Genomic DNA, 23,847 nt, shown 5'->3' with positions numbered 1-23,847 from the left:
GAGGGCAGGCCACTCAGGAGGACTATAAGGATGTTGCGAGGCTTTACAGGGACAAAATTAGAAAGGCCAAAGCTTATCTGGAGCTCAATCTGGCTACTTCTGTCAAAGTTAACAAAAAATGTTTTTATAAATACAACAACACAAAAAAGAGGACTAAGGAGAATCTCCATCCTTTTCTGGATGGCGGGGGAGGGGGAACTCAGTGACAAGAGATGAGGATAAGGCTGAGGTCCTTAATGCCTTCTTTGCCTCAGTCTTTAGCGGCAATACCGGTTGTTCTCTGGGTACCCAGCCCCCTGAGCTGGTGAAGGGGATGGGGAGCAGGATGTGGCCCTCATAATCCACGAGGAAATGGTTGGCAACCTGCTACAGTACTTGGATGTATGCAAGTCGATGGGGCCAGATGGGATCCACACGAGGGTACTGAGGGAACTGGCAGAGGAGCTGGCCAAGCAACTTTCCATCATTTATCAGCAGTCCTGGCTACTGGGGGAGGTCCCAGCTGACTGGCGGCTAGCAGACATGGTGCCCATCTACAAGAAGGGCCAGAGGGCAGACCCAGGGAACTATAGGCCCTTCAGTGCCAGGGAAGCTCATGGAGCAGATTATCTTGAGTTTCATCACACGGCACTTGCAGGGCAAGCAGGCGATCAGGCCCAGTCAGCATGGGTTTATGAAAGGCAGATCCTGCTTGACGAACCTGAACTCCTTCTATGACAAAGTGACGCGCTGGGTGGATGAGGGAAAGGCTGTGGATGTGGTCTACCTTGACTTCAGCAAGGCTTTTGACACCGTCTCCCACAGCATTCTCCTCAAGAAACTGGCTGCTCTTGACTTGGACTGGCACACGCTTCGTTGGGTTAGAAACTGGCTGGATAGCTGGGCCCAAAGAGTTGTGGTAAATGGAGTCAAGTCCAGTTGGAGGCCAGTCACTAGTGGCACTCCCCAGGGCTCGGTGCTGGGGCCGGTCCTCTTTAATATCTTCATCAATGATCTGGACGAGGGCACTGAGCGCACCCTCAGTAAGTTTGCAGATGACACCAAGCTATGCACATGTGTCAATCTGCTCGAGGGTAGGAAAGCTCTGCAGGAGGATCTGGAGAGGCTGCACCGATGGGCTGAGGCCAACTGCATGAAGTTCAACAAGGCCAAGTGCCGGGTCCTGCACCTGGGGCACAACAACCCCAAGCAGAGCTACAGGCTGGGAGAGGAGTGGTTGGAAAGCTGCCAGGCGGAGAAGGACCCGGGAGTATTGGGTGATAGTCAGCTGAATATGAGCCAGCAGTGTGCTCAGGTGGCCAAGAAGGCCAACGGCATCCTGGCTTGTATCAGAAGCAGTGTGACCAGCAGGGCTAGGGAGGTAATTGTCCCCCTGTACTCGGGTCTGGTGAGGCCACACCTCGAGTATTGTGTTCAGTTTTGGGCCCCTCGCTACAAGAAGGACATGGAGGTGCTCGAGAGAGTCCAGAGAAGGGCGACGAAGCTGGTGAGGGGCCTGGAGAACAAGTCCTACGAGGAGCGGCTGAGGGAGCTGGGCTTGTTCAGCCTGAAGAAGAGGAGGCTCAGGGGCGACCTTTTCGCTGTCTACAGGTACCTTAAAGGAGGCTGTAGCAAGGTGGGGTTTGGTCTATTCTCCCACGTGCCCGGTGACAGGACGAGGGGGAATGGGCTAAAGTTGTGCCAGGAAAGGTTTAGGTTGGATATTAGGAAAAACTTCTTTACTGAAAGGGTCGTTAGGCATGGGATTGGGATGCCCAGGGAAGTGGTGGAGTCACCATCCCTGGAGGTCTTTAAAAGACGTTTAGATGTAGAGCTCAGTGATATGGTTCAGTGGAGGATGTGTTAGGTCAGAGGTTGGACTCTGATCTTGGAGGTCTCTTCCAACCTAAATGATTCTGTGATTCTGTAAAATAGCCTTAAATGTTTATGGCTCTGGAGAAGAGACAAATATCACATAGCAATTTGAAAAATGTTAATATCTATTTTGGCAAGATCTTAAAAATGCAGGTGAAGGGATCCCCTTCTGCCCTTCCATTGTTGTGTTTGTTTTGTTTAATTTTAAACCATTGGCTGTTTACTTTAGCAGAAAAATCCTATTTACGCTTTTTCTTAGAATCATAGGATCATAGAATGGTTTGGGTTCTGAATCCAACCCCTTGCCATGGGCAGGGACACCTTCTACTAGACCAGGTTGCTCAAAGCAGGTTCCTGCTGTCTTGTAGAGTTTTGCCTGTCCTACAGATGTTGTGTGCGTTTAATAAACAACTTCATGTGATGATTTTCAAAAGCATGCTATGGTGTCCTGGCTTGGCTTTCCGTGTAAGTTACATGTCTGTATTTTTTTCCAGACTTAACAGTACAGAAATTATGGTGTGTGTAGGTAATTTTGAGGTGCACAAAAGCAAATTGTAGAAGAAGGTGATGTACAAGGTACTGCTGTCTAATAATAGACTAAGCGTAACCAATCACCTAATGCTAGGCTGCAGACCTACTCCAGCAATGGTGTTTGAGCTCACCGCACCCAAAGTAGGTCAGGCGCACGCTCCCCCTCGCCAACTGGAGGGATGCTGCCTGTGGCAGCTCCAAGCTCGGCTTGGTGCCGGTCTGGGAAAGCAGGTGGTAATTAGTTACAGCTTGGCCATGGAAAGCTTCACGCTTCTCTGGGCTTCACAGGATGGGAGGCACTGAGGGGTGCTTTTCACAGGCCGAGTCCAGCAGGTGGTTGCCTCGTGCCTACTCCCCAGGTGCAGGCACTGTAGCTGTCTCCCTCTGCTTGTGACTCAGTACTTTGTCATGAATTCTGCGTTTCTTCTAGACTTTGGTGCTCTGCTGCAATTCAAGCAATTACATTTTCTTGCTTCCTGCAGTAACTGCAGCTCATTGTTAAACACTTCTAAAAGGTTTTAAAACATTTCTGAATGTCTTTGCTTTAATATTTCCTGCTTCTGGCAGAAATAACAAAGGGAAATTACCAAAGTACTTCAAGAAATTTTAGTTTTGTGAGATAGTCAGGGTGGGGAATTTGAGATGAATACAAATCTTCTGAAAGGTTGTCCAGACCTAAGCCAATCTTACAAATGTATTTCTCTGACATCTCTACAAGTAAAACAAGACATGAACGCATTAGCATATAATCATTCTCTTATAAGAGACCTGGTAATATTATATGTAAAGAGGAGAAGGTTGAGGAAGTTTTTTCGAAAGGGTGCAAAGAGAGAGCACTAGCAGCAAACACAGTCCCTTTGATAGTGTGCCACATCCAACAAAGCTTAAAGGTAGGATTTTCTGAGGATGTGGGTGTTACCTAAGTATATGCTCCTGTTGGAAAGACTGATGCAGCCTGTTTGTTTCGGTGGGAGTGGTCAGGCCAGCTCTGGAGTAGTGTTTGGGTGCTTTGAACATTTGACTGCAGCACAGATAAGCAGGTAGAGATCTGTGAGCGGGACAGTAGATCTATCCAAAATCTAAGGGGTCATAAAACCTCAGAGTCCCATGATGAAATGTGTTCTAAGTAATTCCTCCTTATCCTTTAATGTCTTAAAAGGCTGCCAATGGGCAGGATCTTCAATGAAAGGGAAAAATAAGTCTGTAGGCAAAATGTTGTTTGGGGGCAGAAGCAATGGCTAGCTGAAACCAGATGTGTAAAGATCAGTTTATAAATTTGGCAGTGACTGTTTCCTTTTCAGGTTAGTCAGAATAACTTAAACCCTGATGTGTGGACTGACTCACAGCCCCTGCATGCCTGAGCATGTCTGTATAGTAATTTCTTAAGCAGTTGCTGATATTTAATGGCTTAAAGCATAGTGAGGTGAATGACTCCTTGGAAAGATGTCTGATTTTAGCAGCATTGTTACGTTAGCCAGGATGAGGTACATTGATACTTCACGATGCAAATTGGCATTGGAAATGATCAGCCAGGAGAACCGAGAGCAGCTGTGACCTGTGATGAATGAGCCAGTTGGAAATGTTGGAAGCAGAAGGGTAACCTTTGCATGGAATGTGTGGGGAGCTGGGGATTGGCCTCTTCTCATAGATAACTAGTGATAGTACTAGAGGGAATGACCTCAAGTTGCACCAGGAGATGTTTAGTTTGGAAATTGAGACATATATTCTCAGAAAGAGCAGCCAGGCATTGGAACGAGTTGCCCAGGGAGGTGGTGGAGTCACTGTCCCTGGGGGTGTTCAAGGAAAGGTTGGACGTGGTGCTTAGGGACATGGTTTAGTGGGTGATATTGGTGGTAGGGTGATGGTTGGACCAGATGATCTTGGAGGTCTTTTCTAGCTTTTATGATTCTATGAAGTATGTGGATCCCCTGGCTGGGTCTCAGCTCATTGTTCCTCAGCTGATTTCCCATACTGTCCTCCTCCCAGGAGGCTGCTGGAGCCCAGAGCTCAGCAAGCAGAGCAGGCACATCTGGTGTTTGTCTCTTGTCCCTGTTGCGAGCCGTAGGACAGTGACCCTAACTGGATGCCTGTAGAAGAGTAAGAATAGGATTTACTCTCCCAGGCTCCAGCTGATGTCTATATGAGTAATGTCCAGAGTCAGAAGACATTGAAAGGTTTAGTGATCTTCAGTCCTGTCTTCTTTCAGCCCGCAGAAATTCAAATCTCAAATTAAAGCTGTAAGTGAAATAAGAGTCTAGGATTTTTTTATTTTTTTAAAGACGGAACTACAGTGAAGTCTTTGACTTGGCTGCTTTTCTGTAATTCCCATTTCATATGTAAACTGTCTGAGTGACTGCCCTGCTACAGATCTTGAGCAAAACAGAGCAAAAAGCATCCCAGCAGAGGAAGCTTTATTCTGCAATGAAATTGCCCAATGCTGTCAACTGCCTGAGAGGAAGAATTATTGCTGTTGGGGTATACTGTGCCTTGCTCTCTCCGTACCAAGAAATGAAACTTAAGAATGAAGGTGCGTGATACAGCAACTTAAGGTTAGAAACGTGAAATGGTATGTCAGCAGGTGTGAATAACGGAACCTTATTTTGCAGACTAAAATACTTGCACACCATTTAATTTTGCTTGTTTCCTTTAACTACCTTGTATATTCTTCTCCTTTCTTCGAGGGGAGAGTTGTAACTTCCTTAGAACAATTTATTGAGGTATGCAACTTCATTGAAGTTGGAGGTATTAATTTGAAGGTATTGCACTTCGAATTTTGCAAAATGCATCTTGGGATACAAGCTGGGGATGGGAAGCATTGCTCACTGGTGATCATCTCACTTTTTCAAAAAAAAAAAAAAAAAAAAAAAGTAGTGGGAGCATTGCATATTTTAGCTTCCTCTTTAGTTTTTTGGAGAGTTTTGTTTCCTGCAAGTAGTGAGCCCTTCTGCCTACATGTATAGTGTATGTCTATCTTTTGTAATATGCTTTTAGCTCATTGTGGGCAGAAATGCCGTTGCTCATAGCTAGTGTACTGGTGACGAGCAGAATCTTCTCAGGGGAGTAGCTCACACAAACTCTCATTCAGGTAGCAAACATAAAAGTAAAAACAGTGCTTGAAGCAAAAGGTGGTTGATCAGGGAATTTTTATTTCAATTTTTTTCCAACACTTCAACTGAAATGACAAGGTGCAAAAATGTGACACTGCATAAATACTGACTTGTCATTTTTGCTGTATGCAGTATTTGTTTTTTACAAGCACAAATAATGTGCTCTTGAGCCATCTGAAAAGAGAAATGATTGTAAACCCTTTCTGCAGTCAGAAGAATGACGGAAGTTACACTCCTTTTTGCATAATCCCCTCTCTTTTTGCTTGTGGATACAGCTGTGCTAACACAATGCAACATTTGAGTCGAGAGGTCTGCAAAATCCTGGCACCAAAGATAGCTTTCAGACTGAGGCTCTTATTTGATAAGTTTTCAAAGTGGTACTGTGCTCAGTTGTATCTGTGTGTCCTTGGAAGTAAGCTTTCAGTTAACTCCTCAAAGGAAACACTTCCAAAAGGAAAAGTTTAATTTTGCCAAGAACCAGAAACAGTCAGAGTAATTAGACAAACAAGAGCTTTGTGAGTAATAAATGAACTCAGCTTTCTGTGGGGAAGTGCAAATGCATTAGGAGAACAGGAAAACAAAATGCATGAGAATGCTAAATTTGCTGAAGATTTGAGTTTTTCTGTGTGTATCTCTTACCATTTTCCTGGGTATGGGATTGTGTTTTAGAATGAGGGTGGAAAAAATAAAACACAAACAAGGTTTCCAGAGGTGTGTCTAGGCAGCAGATTAACTGAAGGGAGGGAAGAAGGATCCTGATCACTATGGACAGGTGGTGATCAGAGTTTGGGTGGCTAAGTGTAACAATGCATAAAATGCCAAATAAAATTTCATGAGAGGGAGCCAAGAAGGAGCTGTTTTGACAAGAAGTCAAAAGTCTCGGTTGCATTAAGGTGCCTGAACAGTCCTCTGGTATTCCCATGTAAATGAAAAGCCAGAGGAGAAGGACGCAGAGGAAAGAAGATGAAAGGCACTTTCAGCTTGCATGGTGTCAGCATCCGTGGAGAGGTGTTGTAGATAGCACTGCATTTCAGAGGAGTTACCCAAGCATCCTGCTTGTTCCTCTGCCCTGTCCTGCCTTGTCACTGGCACACATGGGCTTTGTCCTGAGTTAGCAGTGCTGTGGGAAGGCATACAGCGCTCCTCGCCAAGCAGGCTTGTGCTGCTGTGGGGCAGCCATCTGAGCTCAAGGCTGCTGGCAGGAGCCCAGCACCTGCTGCCCTCTCAGAGGAATGAGCTGATGAGACTGCTAAGCAGGTGCAGCACCTGCAGTTTAAACACATGCAGAAAATGCTGCCTTCCGGGCAGCTCGGAGAAAAATCACACATCGTATGGCAACTTGGCTCCTGCAGCTTGATGGCATTTTCAGATGGGTTTCTGAGCACTCACCCAGGCAATGTCTAAGCAAATCTATTCAGACTCTGCCGTAGTCCTTAAAGCATGGAAGGAGAAAACGCCCATCTGAGGCACGTACAGAAGTAGATATGCTTTGCCACTTTTCTCCACCCAGTTTTGCAGTCACAGGAAGGAGATCCCTCCTTTCTGATGGACTCACAGTGCCCAGGCTCAACAAAAACAGCTTCCAGGCAGTGGTGCATTGCCTGGGCTGACCTGCAGAAGTGCAAGAGGCAGGACCAAGTGGACAAATGCAGCCTCCAGATGGTTTGTCCATCTGCAGTTGTTTCTGCATCCGCTTTGGACGTGCCCTCTGAGCCCTGGGGCGGGAGGGGGCTGTGGCCACCCTCACTGTGGGCGGCTGTCCACCCGCCTCCAGCCACCCGCCCCAACGTTGGGCATAGCATCTGTTTGGGTTCTAATCAGAAGTACTGAAAGCCACCCGACCAGTGTTTAGGTTACCCAAAGTAGTTCGAAAGCACTCTGCAGCCAGGAAGATGGTGGTGTGGAGGTGCGTGCTTGCGTGTTACCTTAAGGGACTGTGTCCAAGCGTGTCCTTCAGAAGGAGCAAACAAACCACAAGAGTCTGCTCACTGCACCAGAGTGCTTCTCCCAGGGTCTCTGGGTAACCTCTTCGGAAGCTTCCTCTTCCTATCAATTTCATCAGTGCATGTAGAAAAACTGAAACTATTTTGAGAGAAAGGTTGTGATTATCTGACTAGTTGGGAGAATCAGTGTTATACAGTGTTATTCTGTGCTCTTATGGCTTTAGTACGTTATGTCATGTGGGTTTAGCCCAATGTAACTTCTGATTTTTTAGGCTGTCTGGCAGAATTGTTGTAATTCAGTTTAGGCTTAGTTTGTTTGCAGTTTTCCCCCTTGTATTCTTGAGGGACGTGGCCAGACAAATCTGTTTATCTGGCTGCAATGCCAGCTGTTGGCATGGATCCGTTCACTGGCTCTAGAGAGCTGAGAAGGGCAGGGCCTTGAGCACAGCTGAGGCTCAGAGTTACAGTCATAGGGACAGTAACAGTAGTACATAGATGTTAACGACTGTGGAAGAGTGTAGAGCCTCAGATCCTCATCCAGAGAATTCAGCAGTGATCTCCAAGGCTTTCTTCTGACTTGGAGACGCGTTCTCAGAAGGGACCTGAGGGAACTGAGTTTGTGTGCTTGCATTCTTCTGTAGGTTTGAGTGTAGAAACTTGAATCTGTTTTGAAATATCAGTAGAAGTCTTGGCATGGTCTTATTTTGGTAATGAGATCGCATGTAGACATCCTTGTGGTAAAATAAATAAAAATAAAAATAAAAAATCCTGTGAAGGAGACATTGTTTGCAAATGGGTTGAAGAATGACCGAGAATAGAGGTGGCAAAACAGATACATGGTCTTGCTCATAACCCCCACAATGTAACTCATTTGAAATCCATGCCCATGGAGCTGATTTTAATGTTGTCATTAAGAGGATAGCATGAACTTAGAAAATCAAATTTTTGTTGTAATTCCTTCCTTTTGGGGTTTCATGGGTCTCACTCTACCTTCAGCCTTTCAGGTGCAAATTTCAGAGTTGCAGAATTCATTAAAAGAAAACATAATCATTGTATAATTAAAACCCTCTTGTATGCCAAGCTTCATGTTGTTTAGAATACCCAGTATCAAATGGGAGAAGTCTATGAAATGTCTGGTATTCCCCAGAGCGGAACAACTGTTGTGTACCTGGCTTTCCTTGGCCCTGTTGCTTGTGACAAACAAGGACACAGTTCGTGTCTCAGATGATTTAACAGCACCTGCAGTCCCACCCACTTTGCTGGACTTCAGTTGGCTCTATCGAGTCACATAGACAGACTTTTAATAAAGCAACCCAGATGGCAGTGTCTTAGAGCCTCATCAAGAATGTGTTCCTTTAAATATGTTGACTTTTAAAAGGAAGATCTGGATTTTTATTTTTTTTAAGCTGATTTTTGTTCTTTCTGGGTCATCCTCTAGCATTTGGCTTTCACAGCAATGCAGCGTTCTGGGTTTTTCTTCTGACCTTTAAAGTCTGCTAACTCTGCCTGGAAAACAGGTTGGCTCCCAACATGGCTGCTTGCTAACGAGACAATGGAAAAACATAACCTTTTCTAGTGCTCTTGTGGTCTGACCTCTGGAAAGGGGGGTGCACATTGTTAAACTTTCTGCTACATCTTAAAACCAAGAGTAAATGTTTTTATCTTGCTTCTACTTCTCACCCTTTTCCAGTGTGTGTGCTTGCCAGGGCTTTCCAATTAAACCCTCTGTCTTTCAAGCTCCTCCTTCCTGCTTGGTTCTGTTCACCTCTGTTGATGCCCTCTCATAATGCAGGAGGGGTGTTGTTTTTTGTTTTGTTTTTTTTTTCTTTTTATGCCCAGAATTCTCTTGCCCAGCTGCTGCTGTTTGCTCGTGTTTCATCTGCAGCCATGCAGATGAACTTGTTTTTCACCGCTGCTCCCAGCCAGTTATTTTCATTGAAGTTTGTATTGAATCAGCAGCCCTACCTTCACCTGTAATGCCTTCTGTATGCAATACTTGCCCCCTGGGTAACGGGAACTTCCAACATAACTACTGCTGTGTTGTCAGTGGACAGGTGAGTGAGGGAGAGAGTAGGCTAGTTTGATGCTTGCTGTTAAAAATCCTAGAAGGACTTCTTAGCCATGGAATTTGGTTTCTGTTTAACTTGACGTTTACTTACAAGTTACTGATGTGAATTGGTTGTGACTTGAGAGGAGCTCTGCTAGTCAGCTAGAGATCACCACTGATATTTCTCATTATGTGCATACAGGCTGCTTACATGTTGTAATACTCTTCCAGATATTAAACTGTTCATTCAGTTTAGCTTCTTCCTAACTGCATCTTCAGCTTCTGGTTTGGACATGACTCTCAGAAGAGTTAATTGCATTTTAATAACTTCAAGGAGGCGTGTTGTTTTTTTTTTTTTGGGGGGGGGTGGAGGGAACGGAGTGGGGTATATTTTTCTAACTTACTATAACGTGTTTTTTTCCCTGTGGGTAATTTTTTTTTTCTTCTTCTCAGTCAGCCCTACTAATACTATGATACTTCAGAGTGGATTGTAGTGACATCTAACATTTTGTTATATTTGTACTTCAGGCTAAGGTCAAGCAAACAAACAAAGCAATTGTTACATTTTAGCATTCCTTTCTAATGAGCACATTGAACATCATCCTAGATCTACAGGATCAGCTGTGAAGAGATGGGAGAAATGTGGAACTTCAAGTACTGTCTTTTTGAAGCAATTTATGGAAAAATAAGACTAAAAGGATATGTAATGGCATTGGTACGAAATAAATGGCACCATGTTGTTGACAGAAAGGGTTTTGGCAGAAGGCTTGTTGTGACTGTTTCTGTGGCTTAGAAAGGAATTTCCTACAGACTGGACTAACCATTAAAAATGTCTCTGCTTTTAGGATTTCAAGACATTTAGTGGAGTCTTCCCAGGGACGATGTCGTCTTTGACGATGAAAGCTCATTGTTTGGACAAAAGAGGAAGTTTCTTTAAGGTAAATACGGTATTTCATTTATTCCAATAGGAAGAGATGCATTTGCTTGGAAGCACTAGGTTGCGTATTTTCTAGGTTGCAGTAAAAAGTCTTTTTTTTTCTTTGACAAAAAAACAACACCAACACCCCTTTCCTGAGAAAACTTGCCTTAGTTTACATTATTCTTCACTGTCTGAGTTTTGCAACTTAATAGACCAATACAAAACACAAAGTGCACGGTTTTAAGTGAAACTGGTGTTGCAGAATGTGCAGTACAATCTGTGGTATGTAGAAAGTTCTGTAAAATTAGAAGCATTCTTTGAGGATCTCTTCTTACAAGTATTAGTTGTAGTTAAATTACCACCCATTTATTTCATGTGTATGTTTTCCTGTATACTGAATAGAGTATTTGGTGTAAAACAGCTTGTGGCATTCTTTGCCAGTGATACTGAGAACATAAGCTTTATTATATGCAGGCATAACAATGTTAGAGCTTTCATAATTTGGATTTGTGTAGTTTGAAGTTACAATATGGGTTTATGATTTCCATTATTGGATTGAAAATTAGTTTTATAGCCTATTTTAAGAAAAAACCTGTGGAGCTCCTCGTGTGTGTAATCTGAACAATCACAAAAAGACTACCTTCACATTCTCAATGTGTTCTTCAGTCATTTTTGTATTGTGTTTTGTTTTTTAAAGCTGAAGTGCATCTTTGAAACAAAGAAGCTGTTGCTTAGCTCACCACAGTGTTCTGAAAAATCCAACATGTGCATCTTTATCTTCAGGTGCCTATGCACTTTAGAGGAATCTAATCCTTTCTCTCTTAAGAGGAAGCCCAGCTTTTCCTTCATGATGCAGGCAATGAGAGTTAGTTGTTCTATTCTGTCTTTGATATTGTATCAATAGAGAGAAAACAGAAATAATGGTATTTAGTGTTTTGATGTTGTGGGTGCTGTTTTGAGATGTCATGTGGTTTACAACACACTTATTACAACATATTCCAGTGAGAAGTAAGTTTCAGGTGAGAGACCTTCTGTCTTCCCGTTTCCTTTCCATCACAGAATAGAGCTAAATCCTGGGAATGTGTGAAATGTGCCAGGAAGAAAAGGATGCAACATATGTGCTCCTCTTCCAGCGTCCTTGGAAAGCACCTGAGAGTACAGGCATGGATATAGCCCTCAGCTGGAGCAGCTTCTTTCCTTCAGATACTCCCTGGAACCTCACTGCAGGTGGAAAATGGGACAGTGAGAAAGGAAGGATGTACTTCAGGTTGGCTGCCTGCAGCCATTAGGTTCTGTTTGTCCTCTGTGATCCTCTTTACTGCTTGTATTGTTACAAATGAGTTGCATCTCTAGGAACTTATGTCAGGGATTAAATGTGGTGACTTCTCTTGCTTTTTTCCAGTGCTCCCTGTGGAGTTAACCTGTGTAACCAATTGGCCCCACATCTGCTCAGCTGTAGGAGTTTAGCTCAGGCTTGAACAATCACAGTGCAAAAGTAAACACTGGCTCGCTGTGGCCTTGTTCAGCCTCATGCTCTCTGTGAGGTTTTGTGAGGTCTTGGGGGCTTTCTGTGCTGTGGTGAGCTAATTGTTTTATAGGGGAATGAGGGAACACGTTGCAAGGTGGAGAGACCTTGGAGAACTGTCAGCTTTTAAATCTGCATCTCTGCTGCAAAAAGCAGAGGTGGAATAGGAGTTACCAGTGTAGTTTTCAATGCACCACTGAATCCCATTTGTTTTATTTATGTATAATGCAGGAGGTGTGGAGGCAGTGCTGGAGTTAACTGCAGAGATGGTTGCAGTTAACGTTTTCTTCCAGAGAAAAGGATTAGGTGATCTGAAGTGTAGTTAACAAAACCTTCATGTATACTGTGTGGGTGCAGCTGCAAACACCACGTGCTCTGAGAGAGCAGGACCGGGAAAATGTTGTCCAAACAATACCACTGTACTGAAAGCACGTTGACCCATCAATCCATGGTGTCCTGCTGCTGGCTAGGAAGATACGCGTGTTTTTCTGATGTGAGGAAACAGAGTAAGGTGTCGCATAGACCAGCTTGGGGTCAGGGTTAAATACAGCGAAGCTGAACTTGTATGTTCTGCAACAGAATTTTGCTGTTTGCATAATGCCAGGGTCACAGTTGCTGCCTTACTGAGCAAAGGTTTGCTCTTAGCTTTTTGACAGAGCAAAAATCAGCAGGTGCTTCTGAGCACTGAATTAACTGATCTCAGTTATTTCCTGTAGAATATCTGTGCCTGCTGTAGCTTCTTCCTGTGAAAGATGCCGATGTGTGCTGCCATCTCAGCTTGTGTTAAAGCATACTGTTTTTCTTCTAGTATTGCAGCAAATGTGATTGAACAGCCAAAGCTTTAAGTATTGGCGAGTGGCCGCCAGTTCACTGACTGTAGCATCTACGGCCTCTTGTTCCCAGTGCACCACACTCCCCTCACAGTCATGTGCTGTGTGTTTTGGCTGTTTCCTGGGTTCATCTGAGATGAATGCATTTCTTTTACTGCCTCCATTGTACCCTAATGGTTGGGGGAAGTTCTAGGAAACAGGATAGAAATAAATAGAAATAAATTCACAATAGGCTATAGGCACTAGGGAACCACATGGTTGTGGTGGCTGGTGCCATTAGCCCGCAGAGCTTCAATGACCACCAGTGCAGTGTGCAGGACTGATTTTTATGTCAGCAGCTTCATAATGCTGTTGTAATGACACAGACACATAGAAATGTTTGTTTTGTGTTTTCTGTGCTTTCTTTATCTTAAGGCAATCTTACATGGCTAATCTCTAAGAAGCTAGTGATCAGCGCTGTAGTGACAGCATATTTGGCTCTTTGGTTCATTCAAAACTTCGTGTGGTCAGCAAGAGCCAGGGTTCATCTGGGGACAGGAACTACTTCTTGATTTTGCTGAGTGAATTCCCAGTGAATGGCTGTATTTTCATCACAAGACATGGTCTCAGCTAGGAGGAATATTTCTATGTTGTCACTTAGGTGCGTGCTCAAGGAATAATAATGTCAGTGGGACTGTAAGTAAATCCTCAAATAACTTTTTGCAGTGCATTGATACCTCCTTGTGTAATTAACTCTTGGGGAGAAAATGGATGCTGAAGTAGGTATTTTGTGTACTTTCTGTTTGTAATGCCATAGATGCGATTGCCCAGTGATTGGGAAAGCAGTATGCCTAATCAACTTGAAGACTCTAGACCGTTTAAGGCTATGATAAGCAATGTCAATTGAGAAACTAAGGTTGGACTAAACTGTGCTAAGTATGGGCTGGCAAGACAGTGGCCTGATGAACAGCAAGAATAAAAGCTGCTGCAAAGCTACCCTTTCAGATCTCTTATCGTCCCTGGGAACTTGCTTTGTTTGATCAAAAAATCCTAAGTTTATTATAGAATCATGGAATGGTTTGGGTTAGAAAGGACTTCAAAGATCATCTAATTCCAATCCCCCACCATGGTCAGGGACACCTCCCACCAGACCAGGTTGCTCAAAGCCCCATCCAACCTGGCCTTAAACACTTCCAGGGATGGGGCATTCACAGCTTCTCTGGGCAGCCTGTTCCAGTGCCTCACCACCCTCACAGTAAATAATTTCTTCCTTATATGTAATCTAAATCCACCCTCTCCTAGTTTAAAGCCATTACCCTTTGTCCAGTCCCTACACTCCCTGACAAAGTCCCTCCCCAGCTCTCCTGCAGCCCCCTTTAGGCACTGGCAGGCCGCTGTGAAGTCTGCCTTGAGCCTTCTCCTGTCCAAGCTGAACAACCCCAGCTCCCTCAGCCTGGCTTCATAACAGAGGTGCTCCAGCCCCTTTATCATCTTTGTGGCCCTCCTCTGGGCTCGTTCTGATAGGTTCACATCCTTCTTGTGCCCCAGGGCTGAACGCAGGGCTCCAAGGGGGTTCTCACAAGAGCAAAGCAGAGGGAGACAATCCCCTCCCTTACCCTGCTGCCACGCTGCTTTTGGTACAGCCCGGGGTATGGGTGCCTTTCTGGGTTGCAAGCACACATTGCTGGCTTATGTTGCACTTCTCATCAACCAACACCCCCAGGTCTTTCTCCTCAGAGCTGCTTTTTATCCATTTTCCACCCAGTCTGTATTTGTGCTTGAAACCTCTGATGTCAAATTGGAAACTTCAGGCAATCAGTGTATCCATCGCCTGTGCATTGTACAGATCAAGTGTGTTTGTGCACTTGTACAAGTAGATTACCTTTATCCTTCCCCTTTCCTGCATTTATAAAATTATTAGAATAGCTAATTTTGAGTAGCTATTTTTGAGTTTGTTTAATTTAATTTGCCCTGTATTGCTGTGTTTAGGAGACCTGGTGATTAAGGTACAGCTTTTACCCACTCTGCTCTCTACCTCACAATGCTCTCCCAGGTGCCCAGATTGCATAGCGTGCTTCCACACATGGCTCTTACGTTGTACATGTTCATTTACAATTGAAAAAAAAAACAACACTTTAGCATGCTGGCATACAGTTTCTCAGGACACTTAAATCCTCAAAAAGAGTATCTTACGGTTCTCAGTAACTTTTATGAGAAAGGTTATTAGCAACTACCAGTAGACAACTCCACCTTTCCTTTCCTGTTTGGTTCTTAAATAGTTCCCACTACTGTAGCTTCTAACCATCTCTTACTTTTTTTTTGCATTCATTCTCCCAGCTGTTACTACACCAGGAAAACAGTACTGTCCCCACCTTACAAAAAGTGAAGGTCTGCGTGCTTTATAGGGTAAATTCTTCCAAGTTGTTATTCCTAGTACTCACAATTGATGAAGTCTCAGCCAGCAAACTGGAAAAGGGAAGCCAAGATGGAATTAGGCTGGGTAATTTGGGGCCTGGAATGCTTGCCAGCCGCTACAGAGGGAGCCTGTGGTAAAACAAGGAACAGAATACATGTCTCTGACAAACATCCTTTTTACTGAATCAACCTTCTCATCAAAATATTACTAAATTGCAAGCAGTACTGAACTGGCATCAGAAACTTTACACCACTAAATTCTGTACCAAAATCAAGTATCAGTTAAAACTTTGCTGCTTACAGATGAATGAGATGCTGAATAGTGTTAGTGGTCTCAGAAATCCATAGCTCACTGAGTAAAATAACCAGCAATTGCAGTCGCATATCAAAATATCTAATTGTATACATGTAGAGATGAGCCCAGAAATAGCATTCCCAGTTTGGTTCATCTCTGGCACTTCGCCATCTCATCACACAGGGTGCTTTTTGAGGGTTGCTATGCTCTGCTTATCAAAACAGGAAGGAAAAGATGAAATGCTAAAGAGGATGCAGGTCTCCAGCAAGAATGAAAAATGAGATGCTGGATAAGTGCTGGAGCTCATTTGTCCTTTCTGATGATGATCCTTGTTGTCTTTAGCCTGTATTCCCTTGCCAGATTAGAAATGCTTTCCTTGTTAGCTGTTTTAAGCATAGAGCTTGGAAACATTCTACAGTGGTCACCTTGGTTGACTCTTTTAATGTGATTGCATTAAAGATTTTAAAGATCGCAGTTCCATTAATGCTTTTGCAAGCTTATTTACATTTCAGTACTGAAGACAGGAATTTGATTGCCATGAAGTGGTGGCTTCTGCTTTCAATTGAGAAGCTCTTCAAGAGCTGAATGAGTAAAGCAACCTCTAGCTATGCTGAGCTCCAGAGAGGCCCTGCCCTGCCTCTGTCCTGTACTTCCCACTGCACAACAATGATGTGTGTAGACAGAGCAGCTTCATAAAGGTGCCTGTAGCACCTTGAGGGCTCATTGCTTCTCATAAACATGTTGGAGAGCAGCTCGGAGGCTGTTTTGATTTTTGCTGCTCATGTCACATTCTGAAAGATGTAGAATTGAGATGTGTGTGTTCAGTGGCAGAACACTGAAGAGCTGTGGATAATTATGGTTGTGGTCTGTGTATAGTAGTTACATTGTCACCCCTGCCAGTTTCTAAAGCTGGGACCAGTCTTATTGAAGGAGGCATCAGTTGACAATCATAGCGTGATGCATTATGAAAGGAAATGTTGTTTAAGGTGTTTGCATTTTGTTATTTCATTCATGGATTTTAAGAGTGTAAACAGTTAGTACATGGGTATTTGTGACAATCTGATGTTAAGGATAGGTTTGGCTAGGGAATATCATGCTGACTGCTCTGTGAATTCATGCTGTCTGAGTCATAATAATTATTTGGGTTTACAGTAGTGGTTTTGTTGTTTCTTTTCAACTTACAGAACAGTATTTTGTCAGAAATAAACCAAAAAGAGAGAACATTAGACACAAAAGTGGCTAGTTACTCTGTTACACAAGTTCTTTTTAATTTTGTTTCTGTTTTACTGTTAACTACCTTACCACTTGAGATGATGTCATCCTTCCAGATACATTTCCATTTATAAAGCCTCTTGTTTCTGTAGCAAAGCAAGGTGATGCTTATTTCATATTTCTGAAGGAATCAGTTACAGGCAGATTTTTAAGACTTAGCTCTTATCTACGTTGTTTTGCACTGACAGGGTCCTCTAATGTATTTCTGTCTGCTTCAGTCATTTTTCACTGCCTCTTATGGACTTGATTTCAAGTCTGTTGAAACCAGTGGGTGAGTTTTCTCATTTTCAGCAAAATAGGTATCGCACAATTTATGAACAGAGAGATCTGTTTAAAGAATTCAGTTTGAGCCTTCCACTAAAACAAAGGCAGCAGAAATGCCTGTTCTCTAATACTATTATACACCCAGGATCCTTCCAGCGTTTTGTAGAAATGTATAATTAAAAGCTCATCCTGTATAACACAAGTCATGCAAGCGTCACATACGTTTTATAATGACCAGCAGCTTTGTTGATCCTAAATACTCCAGAAATTATGTCATACATTCATGAGTAGACTTTACAGCATTTGATGGGAAATACTTGTCAGGTGCTGGTACATCAGTTAATTGCAAGAATACCCCAAATGATGCAACTGCAAAAGATGGTTACTCTTCTCCTGATTAAAAATTTTTTTAATGAGAAATAATTTAAGGAAACATTGAGTGTCATTTGCAGAAAATATTGACTGTTTATATATCTAATATATTTAGGAACAAAAAATTAATTTTTCAGTTCAGGTGTGGTACATGCCAGTTTCTGATGAGTCAGTTTGATTGCAGTGTCCCATATTCTAGGAGACTATAGATCAGGTTCAGGCTTGATGAGGTTTGATCTCAGCACTTCAGCTTGTCTGCTTCTCCAGGATGCACTCCCTTGTGTCATGAGCAATACATGATGTACACAAAAATAGAGCCTGTGGAAGAAGGCATGAGCATAAGACTGCTTGAAGCATGCTGTTTCAAGAGCTCTTAAATTTTATTTTACTATATATATATATATATTTGTATATATATAAAAAGCACTAGAGACAGAAAAATTCCTCTGCAGAAAGTAGCTTCTGACAAGTTCTCTTTAAGGCAGACGTGCAAATTAAAAAGCATCAGGAAAACAGTACATTCAAGATACAGAGAAAATTCAAGATGTCTGCAATGCTTGTTTTTTGCCGTTCAGATTTGTTGTTACAACTCCAAAAAAAAATTTATTTTCAGTAACTTAAATCTTAAACAAGTACCTTTTCCAGACCAATAAATAAATAAATAAATAAGGCAGTTAGCAAAGCATAGCAAATATGCAAAAACAACTACAAATAACTAGCAAAGATGAAGTGTATGTTGGTAAGCATCAGAAAAATAGGTACAAGTGAATTAAAGAAATAACCAAACAACGGCAGTGTTCTGCAGTATTTAAACTCTGCCTTTGCATTATGGATGAGTTCCATCTTCTGGGGTCAAACTGACAGATGAAATGTTTCTGTGAAGTGTTTGCCTTAATTTTTGTGTTTTCATGCTGTTAGTACAGGTTAGGTTAGAATTCTTTTCCAGAGTCCCCAAAGATGTTTGTTTTTTGGGGGGATGGAGTTATTTCAAGTGTTTTTTTTTTTTTTTTTTTTTCCAACTACGATTGAAGATTGTTAATACAACTAAGCAGTTAACAGCTAGCTAACACAGCAAGGCAAGTGTTGAGGAGGTGGCTGAAAGCCCCTGGATGTTTCTGTGCATCGTTCCTCCTGCTGTATGCTTCAAGGGAAAAATACTGAAAAATTCTTCTGTTTTGTGAGCTCTTGGTGTAGGAACCACTTGCTCTGATCCGATTTGTCAGAGAACACTGCCTATTTGCTGCTGTGGTGTTTTTTTGTGGCTACTGCTTGTCTTGCGGGTGTAAAAAGTTAGGAAGCCTCCTCCTTGAGGAGGAGCTACTTCCGATCAATCCTGTCCTGCTTTATGTCATGCATCAGCAGCCTGTTTGTGGGGAATAGCAGCTCTGTGCAGTTGCCAGCATAGGAAGTTTTGTGGGGAAAGAAGTCTGGGCTGTGGTGCTGAAAGCCTGCAATTTGCAAGCTAGTGTGGGACAGAGGGGTGCTCCACTTTGGTTACCATTTCCCTCTCCCGTGTTTGAAGCTGAAGTATGTGTTGCCCATGCTACTTATCGCCATGCCTGGTGCCCCCATGCCTCTAAGGAGCTGCTACCCACTCTGTGCCATCTTTGCACCTTCTGCGGGCTGTTGGGTGCAGGTGGCTGCTCCCATGGAGAGGTATGTGATCGGGGCCGGCTGGGCCTGGCCTGACAGCTGCTGTCCATGGCTGTTCGTGAGGTGTCTGAGCTCCCTGCCTTTCCATGACTGCAGATCCAGAGAAGACATGAGGAGGATGGTGGAGCGCTACTTTCCTCCCCCCATGATTCCAGATCAGCTTCTCTCCACAGATGGCTGACTTCTCTGAAGAAGCCAGGGGGTTGCCATGCACTGTGCATGGGTCTTAAGAAAACAACTGAAATCTGAAGTCAGACCATATTGAAAGAAACTTATCTGTTGCAAGGTAAAACTGTCGTAATCCCTTTAGGCGATTTGGTAATGATGATAATCCTTTGAAAATGAACAGTTGGTCAATCCTAGCTTGATTATTCTGAGACTGACCTTCTTTAAGACGTTGATGTAATCATCCTTGGGTTCTGACAGGCTCCATACAGTGCAAGGAGATGGGGGCAACTGCCCTGGGTTCGCACCCTCTTAAGGTCCTTCATGGACCAGTCAGGCTCTGCCACAGGGATCAGAGTCACACTGCTAATTCAGCAAAGTCTGTTCTTCAACCTTATTCAAGGTTGCATGTTGCAGAAGCTCATAACCTACAGCCGGTCTGTTCCATTAACATAAAATCCTCAAGTAGTATTCAATAATATATTCAATATATTCAATATAATTCAATAACAGCATTCTCCTCAAGAAACTGGCTGCTCTTGACTTGGACTGGCGCACGCTTCGTTGGGTTAGAAACTGGCTGGATAGCCAGGCCCAAAGAGTCGTGGTAAATGGAGTCAAGTCCAGTTGGAGGCCAGTCACTAGTGGCGTCCCCCAGGGCTCAGTACTTGGCCAGTCCTCTTCAATATCTTTATTGATGATCTGGATGAGGGCATTGAGTGCACCCTCAGTAAGTTTGCAGATGACACGGAGTTAGGTGTGTGTGTCGATCTGCTCGAGGGTAGGAAAGCTCTGCAGGAGGATCTGGATAGGCTGCACCGATGGGCTGAGGTCAACTGTATGAAGTTCAACAAGGCCAAGTGCCGGGTCCTGCACCTGGGGCACAACAACCCCAAGCAGAGCTACAGGCTGGGAGAGGAGTGGTTGGAGAGCTGCCAGGCAGAGAAGGACCTGGGAGTGATGGTGGATAGTCGGCTGAATATGAGCCAGCAGTGTGCTCAGGTGGCCGAGAAGGCCAACGGCATCCTGGCTTGTATCAGAAACAGTGTGACCAGCAGGGCTAGGGAGGTGATCGTCCCCCTGTACTCAGGTCTGGTGAGGCCGCACCTCGAGTACTGTGTTCAGCTTTGGGCCCCTCACTACAAGAAGGACATCGAGGTGCTTGAGCGGGTCCAGAGAAGGGCGACGAAGCTGGTGAGGGGCCTGGAGAACAAGTCCTACGAGGAGCGGCTGGGGGAGCTGGGCTTGTTCAGCCTGGAGAAGAGGAGGCTCAGGGGCGACCTTATCGCTGTCTACAGGTACCTTAAAGGAGGCTGTAGTGAGGTGGGGGTTGGCCTGTTCTCCCACGTGCCTGGTGACAGGACGAGGGGGAATGGGCTTAAGTTGTGCCAGGGGAGTTTTAGGTTAGATGTTAGGAAGAACTTCTTTACTGAAAGGGTTAGACACTGGAACAGGCTGCCCAGGGAGGTGGTGGAGTCACCGTCCCTGGAGGTCTTTAAAAGACGTTTAGATGTAGAGCTTAGGGATATGGTTTAGTGGGGACTGTTAGCGTTAGGTCAGAGGTTGGACTCGATGATCTTAAGGTCTCTTCCAACCTAGAAATTCTGTGATTCTGTGAATATAGTGAGATTCATAGTGGTTGACATCATGACTTTGTATTTTAAACACTGAATGCAGCTTCTGATCTTTCTGAATCAGTTGCTGTCTAGAACAAGATCTCGGGCTCTGACTCGTGTTGTGTGCTGGTAGACAGCCAGAGGCACCTTCCTTCCAGGGTGATTCCTGGCAAGCCGTACCAGGAAGCCCTAACTTACTTATTTAGAGGTAGCTACATTGCTCATATTCACAACTGCTTGTGATTGAAAAACTTCACTCTCACGTAGTGTGAATATGAAGTGTCTTCAGGGAATGCCGTGATTTAAAATCTGAGGCTTGCTTCATTCATTAGAAAAGATAATTTTTAGCTGTTATTGCGGGAAGAAGGTTCTGTTCTTGAAGGAGAATAGGCTATAATCTCATCAGTTCAAATAGTAACATAACTGTTAGTTGGGGTCAGGTACAACTTTGGAGATATTTTAACATCAACAGAAAGTTGCTGTACTAAGTGTTGCATGCTATCTTATTGCAGCAGGTGTGAGGTCAGGAGAAATGAAAATACTGAAAGCTTCATAGTAGACAGAAAGACGGAATGCCTCTACAGCTGCCCAAAAGACTGTAAGGATTTCATACAGCAAACCTACTGTTTTGTGAGTAGGATGGAAGATGGAAACCTAATGCCTTTGTCTATTGCAAAAAGAATACTGCCTTAATTAAGTCTGTCTACTTCACCTAAAAGTTTGGTTTCCTGACTCTGAGGCTAAAGTTTGCAAGTGTTTTGTTTGCATACTTGTAAAAGGGACTAGGTTAAAAACATGTTGCTTCTGAATGGAGGACAGAAAATCTGGAGCAGGGAAGATGTGGGTATGTGCCAAGACATAAGTAAAGGCGTGAGGAACAAAAAACACAAAAAAGTGGTGCTAAAGAGGTAAATGGTGCTAAAACAGAGCTGTTTTAAATGAACTGAAATGAAAAGCTTGAGGAGAACTAGAGGGGATAAGAAGACTACAAAAGCTGTAGGTAACATAGTGAGACTTGCTTCTTCATTGGTGTATCTTATTTAGCAGTAGCAGCTTGTATGAGCATTTGACTACCTCATTGCACTAGAACAAATCTAACTATAAATGAAGACCGGGGAAGCGTAGCAGATACATAAAAACAAATCTATTTATTGAAGTAAAGCAAACCCTTTGTCTATCCATACTACAGTTCAGTCACTTATGAAATGTGATTTTAAAATGGAAGAGGAAAATTTTTAAGTAACTGGTAGGCTGTAATTAGACCTGGAATGGATTTTGTTCACCAAAAGAACGTTCTGCTTTTTCTGTATACTTGTTATATAAAAATGGAAAATCATATCTTTGTACTGTATTTTTTTCACAACATATATTTATTAGCCTTTTTTTACTTGTATTTCATATATCTTGATAGCAAGAAATACATTGTGTCAATGTTTTAGAGTGCTCTTAGTTATTTAAAACTAACTGTAGTAAGGTTTATGAAAACACTCGGGTTTGAAACTAATGGAACAATTTGAGTGTTTACTGCAGCTACAGATTGCAATAGATCATTCTTCAGAGACTGAGACCTAATAGAGCTGATCCTCCCGCTTCTACTATTTAATCACAGCTTGAAAGAGAAATGCATTTTTCTGTCTTGTTAGACTTCTGATCAGCTTCTGTGTCTTGAATTAAGTTACTTAGAGTTCAATTAGTGGATGAAGCAAAGTGGGAGAACAGTGTTATCTGCTTACAGATACAAAAGGATTGCTGCTGAGAAACCAAAATCTGGTTAAGTACGCATCATCTCTAGTTTGTTCTTCCTGTTTTAAAGAAAAAGTACTGATCTACAGAAGTCTTTGGCTACCAAACAATCAGGTTATTAAATTTTTTTACGTAAATTTCATTCTTTTAATGTTTGACTTGAAACCTTGGCAGAGCTTGTCATAATTTCAGGTGTCAGTCTGATCAAATATTTTTCTTTTTAAAATAACCTGGGAGTTGTCACATGCCCATACACACACTCTGAATACAGTGCACGATAGGAGTGTGTGGTTTCTTATTCCCTGCGGAGGCTGGTAGTTAATTTTCTTGTTGTTAGTGTCAGTCCAAAAGTATGTTTCCTGTTAGTGAGTAGATGGCTGAAAAAGCTGAATGGTCTGAATTGCAGACACTTCCTGGTCAGATTCTCGAGTTTGGGATGTCTGATGCCATTGCCAGTTTGGGATGCCTAAGCAGGGGCATAAGTCTCTGTTCTGAGGCAGCACAGCCAGCCCAAAGGCCCAGGCTGCTTGTGAGATGCGATGCGGCAGCACCCTGGGGCTGATGGCATCTAGTGACCTGAAAGGAGCAGGCTTGCTCCCAGCCTGAGGCTGTCCTCTGTTTCCTGCAGTCTGCTCTGGAGCTTGTCTCACACCCTCTGAGAGCAGGTTCTGGTCAAGACACCAGTGGAAAACTAGCCCGATGTGAAAGCAGCTATTCACATGAATAGCTTCTGCTATTCAGCAAACGGAACCACCTCCTTCCTGAGGGCTGGACAAACAGACACACCAGCCTGAGGAACTGAGCAGAGCCTCCGCGTTTGGGGGCAGCACACCGTAGCATGAGGTTGGTCCCTTCTCCCCCTCCATCAGCACAGCTTATTTTTGAGGCACTGTACTGGTGGGAGTATGGCCTGTGAGGTGATGAGTCCTGCACAGAGCTGCTCTGCTCTGTCAGGGCAGCACGGGTTCCTTCACGGCTGCTGCTTGTGGTCAGGAAGGCATTGCTCACGTCTCGCAGCATTGACTCACGGGGTGTTTGAGAGGCAGCAGGAGGAAGATCTCTGTAAGCGGTATCACTGGTGGTACAGCACTGTTGTGGGGAATGCTGACCTTGAAAGGAAGAGGTCTGTGGTGTTAATGTAGCATGTATTAATTCTCACTTAAAACAAACGGATTGTAGTTGGCCTTGTGTTAATAGAACCTGCAGCTTTGAATTAGAGTAAAGCTGCATGATAAAGTAGGGTGTGAATTTCTGAGGTAGAAGAAAATATGTAAAATGGTATCAAAAAACTTGCTTGATGATGAGAAGCCTTGGAAA

General features: G+C 43.5%; 1 protein-coding gene across 13 annotated transcripts in view; it reads left to right on the top strand.

Annotated features, from left to right (window-relative positions):
- LOC101793955 (sodium/potassium/calcium exchanger 3) overlaps positions 1 to 23,847 on the top strand; it is a 303,296-nt gene that overhangs the window by 243,640 nt on the left and 35,809 nt on the right. For 12 of the 13 annotated variants that reach the window (XM_027453145.3, XM_027453144.3, XM_072035179.1 and 9 more), the window contains one exon: positions 10,328 to 10,420. In XM_027453145.3, coding sequence (XP_027308946.1) covers positions 10,328 to 10,420 — 93 coding nt within the window. Of the gene's footprint in view, positions 1 to 3,805; positions 3,982 to 4,752; positions 4,913 to 10,327; positions 10,421 to 23,847 lie in introns of those variants that run through there. The other variant, XM_038177281.2, reaches the window with a different exon arrangement.

Source organism: Anas platyrhynchos, chromosome 3, assembly GCF_047663525.1.
Source record: "Anas platyrhynchos isolate ZD024472 breed Pekin duck chromosome 3, IASCAAS_PekinDuck_T2T, whole genome shotgun sequence".
NCBI lineage: Eukaryota > Metazoa > Chordata > Aves > Anseriformes > Anatidae > Anas > Anas platyrhynchos.
Note: the sequence above shows the minus strand (reverse complement) of the source record. Positions and strands in the feature narration are given on the sequence as shown.